We start from the raw sequence: 5626 nt of genomic DNA, 5'->3' as shown, positions 1-5626 counted from the left end.
CATTAACAACCTGCGATATGCAGATGATACAACCTTGCTTGCTGAAAGTGAAGAGGACTTAAAGTATTTACTGATGAAGATCAAATAACACAGCCTTTGCTATGGATTGCATCTCAATATAAAGAAAACAAATATCCTCACCACTAACCAATAAACAACATTCTTATCAATGGAGAAAAGATTGAAGTCGTCAAGGACTTCATTCTTCTTGGATCAACTATCAATACTCATGGAAGCAGCAGTCAAGAAATCAAGTGACGTATTGCATTAGGCAAATCTGTTGCACAAGACCTTTTTTTAAGTGTTGAAGAACAAAAATGGCAGCTTAAGGACTAAGGTGCATCGGACCCAAGCACCTTATATACAAATAACCTTATATGCATGCAAAAGCTGGACAGTAAATAAGGAAGACTGTAGAAGAATTGATGCTTTGGTTGTTGGGGGAGAATATTGAAAGTGCCATGGGCTGCTAAAAGAACCAACAGATCTGTTTTGGAAGAAGTGCAGCCAGAGTGCTCCTTGGAGGCCAGGATGGCCAAACTTCATCTCTCCTCCTTTGGACGTATTGTCATGCAGGACCAGTTTGCTGGAGAAGGATATCATGTTTGGTAAGGTGGAGGGTCAGAGAAGCAGTGGAAGACCCCAGCGAGATGGATTGGCAAAGTGGCAAGATCAGTGGGCTCATGCGTGGCAACAATTGTGAGGTTGGCTCAGGACCGGGCAGTGTTTCGTTCTGTTGTACGTCGCTATGAGTTGGTACTGACTCGATGACACCTAACAACAATTACAGGCATTGCATACTATGGTCTCTCATTGTTTTTTAGGCAGAATATGAAACACAGCTACAGAACATGGAGAGTGTTGGTTTATAAATACTTAATGACTTAGACCTAAGAAACTCAGTGACCCCAGACACTTCAGATAAAGACCCAGCATCCCTGTGAGCATCTGTAAAGCCCCAAATCTGTGTTTCTCCTGTGTTTCCTTTGGCTACTTAGGCAATGACGACAACAGTTGTTCTCCACTCTCTCGCTGCCCTTCGGAGTGTACTTGCTTGGATACAGTAGTCCGATGTAGCAACAAGGGCTTAAAGGTCCTGCCGAAAGGTATCCCGAGAGATGTCACCGAGCTGTAAGTAAAGGCGGCCTTTCTTTTCCCACAGCTATTCATGAATCACACCCTGAGGGAGACAGAGATGAAATAAAGAAAGGCGATCCGATCATTGGTCAGTGCATTACTTGGAGAGCCGTGAGGTCACATGGGAGATTTAGAACTAGGAGAAACCAAAGGAGAGGTTGTGATACTGTATTGCCCAGCATTTACCAGAATTGCTCATTTGTAACACTGGAGTGACCGTGGATGCATGAATTATTTGGGAACTTGGCTCCCTCTAGATGCATAGAACCCCCGGTGATGCAAAGGGTTAACTGAAAGGTGGGTTATTGGAACCCACCCAGAGGTGCCTCATAAAATAATAATAGTAAATCTGCTTCTGAAATGTCACAGTGAGGTAGATCCTTTGGAGCCCCGTTTTGCCCTCCCACTGCTGGCATTGAGGGCTACTGCTTTTGATGCTTGATCTCAAGTGGACAAAAAATAAAGCATTTCCACATGACTGAGGTGGATGCATGCTAAGGACTCGGACATAGTGCATTCACACAGGGATAAAGGGATAGAATGGAAGAAGTTTAATTCTCTGATTGATCCCATTCCTCATACAGAGCTTGAGTCAGCTAGAGGGTTGTGGGCAGTACTGAGGGGTAGCTCTGTGTCTGTGTGCTTGGCCAGGTAGCATTGCATACGGTTAAAGATCTGTTTTGAAATGTTCGCAGTAGATAGGTTCCACATGCATTAGCATCTAAAGGCCTGTGGTTCAAAGCCAAATGAGCAGTTTCTCATTTGGCTTTGATATTTACTTATCTCATGATGTAAGACACTCTCCTAGGTCATACTGGTAAAAAAAAAAAAGAATCAGTTATACTGATTACAAGTCATGCTGCTAACCTCAAGGTTAGCAGTTGGAAACTACCAGCGGTTCTGCTGGAGATAGATGAGGCTTTCTGCTCCCATAAAGATTTACAGCCTCAGAAACACTATGCAGGGTCGTTATGAGTCGGAAGTGACTCCACAACACACCACCACGACAAATACCATGTATAAATATATGGATGTGTGTGTGTGTATAAGGAGCCCTGGTAGTATAGTGGTTACGAGTAGAGCAGCTAACTTCGAGGTCAGCAATTCAAAACTACCATTCTGCAGGAGAAAGATGAGGCTTTCTGCTCCTGTAAAGATTTACAGCCTTGTAAACCCTATTCAGGGTTGCTGTGAGGCCGAACCGACTCCACAGTACACCACCACCACCACTACCACCGTGCGTGTGTGTGTGTGTGTGTGTTGTTGTTGTTGGTTTCTGAGGAACAACTGATGAACTTGAACTACCAACCTTATGGTTCAAACCAATTTTGCAATCCAGTGTGTTAACATTAACCCACAGCGCCATACCAGGATATAGCCTGGTATGTATGTTTATATATTTAGTTGTTCATGTTAAGTACTGTCAAGTTGATTCCAACTCACAGCAAACCTGTATACAGTTTCCAAGGAGTAGCTAGTGGGTTTGAACTGCCAACCTTGTGATTCACAGTCCAGTGCTGGTCCTACAGCACCACCCCACGAGTCTGATGTCAAGTCGGTTGCACCTCATAGCGATCCTGTAAAGAGTTTTCAAGGACAGTGACACTGTATAGGGTTTCCAAAGCAGATTTCCACCACTGACCTTTTGGTTACCAGCCCAGTGCTTATCCTACAGCGCCACACCAGGACTCATTTGGAGAGACTCATATGGAAAGTTCTTTTCTGTTCTCCGGGGTCATTATGAGTCAGACATGACTAGATGACAATAGATTTGGTTTTGGTATTTATTCGAGGGAGCTAGGAAAAGTTCATGTAAAGATGCAATTAAAAGATTAATTTTCCACATACTTTTTAAAGCTAATATGTAAGGAGTTCTGGTGTGGCGCTGTTATGACAACCCTGTGGTTAACACCCCAGTGCTTATCCTACAGTGCCACACCAGGGTTTCTGAGGCTGTAAAGCTTCACTGTAGCAGAAAGCCTCATCTTTTTCCTGCAGAGCAGCTGGCAGGCTGGCACCATGGACCTTGTGGTTTGCAGTCCTGTGCTCATCATACGGAGCCACTGCGCTCCCACATGCATATGTATTATGTATTTCATTTCAGAAGATGCCATGGGCACTTTAAGCCTCCTGTTTTGGGGGCTATTAGATGCCTGGAGAATATTCAGTATGCAACATGCTGCCTCTAGGAACACCCCAGCTGGAAGACGAACTCTCTCCAAAAGCATGAACATCTTTCATGCCGACTCTTCTACAATTTTAACTGGCTCCACGCCTTAGCCCTTTTCCCCAATTCCCATCCAGTACTTTCTAAAAATCATTTTAATTCCATTATTCAACTATGTTTGACATGAACTGCTTAGTTCGTGTTCTGTCTGTATTAACTATGTGTTTCTGCAGTCAGGTAGTCTAATAGCCAATCTCTTACACTACAAATTATTTTTAAAGTATTTTCTTCTGAAGAAAGCATTTTATAGATAGAAGGAAAATATTAACTCATCTCTGTGAAATTACCTCTCAGCGAGCTTATTCTTAGAACCATACCAAATCAGTTGGATCCTTTCAACAACAGCATATATGCATCAATTAGGCAAGTTTTATATGTAAGTTATATTAAATTATTAAAGCATTTGGCAAAAATGAGTATGTATTGATGGGCAAGTTTAAACAAAATGGTGCCGGTTATTTCTTAATTGTGTCCATATAATTTCTCCTTAGATTGTTTTACATGTAAACATCTGTAGTGCCCATTCTAAATTGTTGGTCTTCATCTATGTTCTTCTGTGAAGTAAAGGAAGGGCACTGCAGTATAAGGAACAGTGGCACCATGGTTCAATTGCTCAGCTACAACAACAACAACAACAACAAAAGTCTGCAGTCTGAAACTGTCAGCTGCTCCCTGGGAGACAGATAGAGCAGTAGGTGTCCACAAAGACTTAGAGCTTATGGGACTCCTATAGTGGGGTCACTATAAGTTGGAATCAACTCCAAGGCAGGTTCCTTTGACTGAAGCATATGGAGTTGTGCTCCCCTCTAGTGGTAGTAGGAAAAACAGAACTAAAGGAAAAGAAGTAAAAAAAAAAAAAAAAAGTAAGTTTAAGGAGTCCTGGCCTGGTATGGTGCTGTGGGTTAATGCACTGGACTGCAAAGTCAGTTTGAACTGTAAGACCGGTGATTAAGGCTCATCAGCCATTCTTTGGAAACCCTATACAGGCTCGTAATGGGTCAGAACCCGACTCGACATCACTTAACAACAAGTCATAGCGTATGCCTGATTCTTCCTCTAAGATTTTTCATGTTGTATTAACAACTTGGAGTCCTGGTGTGGCACTGTGGGTTAATGTGCTGGACTGCAAAGTCGGTTTGAACTGCAAGGTCAATGGTTCAAACTTACCAGCTGCTCCTAGGAAACCTTTTATAGGCTCACTATGCACTATGGGTTGGAACTGACTTGATGGCACTTTAATAATAACAACAATTAACAACGTGTGCCTGTTATATGACAGTTTTGTTTTTGAAGTGTTTGGAATAAATCGCTTTTGTGTACAACTTGTAAGCTACTTCTATGTCCAGCTTTAAAGTATTTTCAACTTAAGCCTATTTATGATTGAAACCATCTGCCACTTGTTAAAGCCACCCCTCGGGGTTTTCTTGCTTTATTGATAACCTATTTCTTCAGTGAGCAGGGTGTTTTTCCACTAGGTTTTGTTAATACTTCAAGCATTATATGGTTTGATTCCCTCATCATTCCAAACAAACCAGAGCTGAACAAAAACCACAGTGATTAAATGAGTTAGGATTTTCTCCCTGACACACAAGTGGCTGGATGCTGCCGTGCCTTGTTAGATAAACCACAGAGAAGTAGCTTCATGGACCTCTCCTTAGTTCTGTAATTTAGCATCAGTGATCCAAAAATCATTTCTCCGGATTAGATATCAGTGGGTTTTGATTTTGGTTTTGGTGTTTTCTATACTTTAATAGTCGCTCCAAACTAGGGACATGACATCGTCAGACAAAGTTACCAAATCCTTCCTTGCCTCAACCAAGCCTGGGCAGTTGTTCCACTCTTTCATGAGACACTGATGTTATTTTAGAAAGAAGGTGATAATGGTTTCCTGTTTCCTTTTTGTTTATTTATTTTTTCTTTCAGGTATCTGGATGGGAACCAATTCACATTGGTCCCCAAGGAACTTTCTAACTACAAGCATTTAACACTGATGTAAGTAACAGACTACATTGTTCAGCATTTGATTTCTTTGCTGTTTCATATAAACGGGGATGGCCAAGGGCATGAGACGCAGGCAACCTTTCAGATAATATAAATCATTTACACTTAGTTGCTCCTGCCCTTGCTCACTGTGGTTCTGGATCATTGGTTGTATCTTTCTAGAGTATCAATCAGGCAGTAGACTTCCTTAAAGCAAGGTCTGCCTCTATTCAAAGAAGTACAAGTTTGATAAAGTCTGAGTAGTCAGAGAATTAGAGAGAT

The 5626-nt window shown here is 41.9% G+C and overlaps 1 protein-coding gene across 4 annotated transcripts in view; it reads left to right on the top strand.

The window, feature by feature from the left end:
- SLIT2 (slit homolog 2 (Drosophila)) overlaps positions 1-5626 on the top strand; it is a 540750-nt gene that overhangs the window by 424338 nt on the left and 110786 nt on the right. For all 4 annotated transcript variants that reach the window (XM_006874347.1, XM_006874345.1, XM_006874346.1 and 1 more), the window contains 2 exons: positions 999-1131; positions 5288-5356. In XM_006874347.1, the coding sequence (XP_006874409.1) occupies positions 999-1131; positions 5288-5356 (202 nt within the window). The remainder of the gene's footprint in view (positions 1-998; positions 1132-5287; positions 5357-5626) is intronic.

The sequence above is a fragment of the Chrysochloris asiatica genome, unplaced genomic scaffold (genome assembly GCF_000296735.1).
Source record: "Chrysochloris asiatica unplaced genomic scaffold, ChrAsi1.0 scaffold00270, whole genome shotgun sequence".
In the NCBI taxonomy this organism is placed as follows: Eukaryota; Metazoa; Chordata; class Mammalia; order Afrosoricida; family Chrysochloridae; genus Chrysochloris; species Chrysochloris asiatica.
This window is presented reverse-complemented; position numbering and strand designations above follow the sequence as displayed.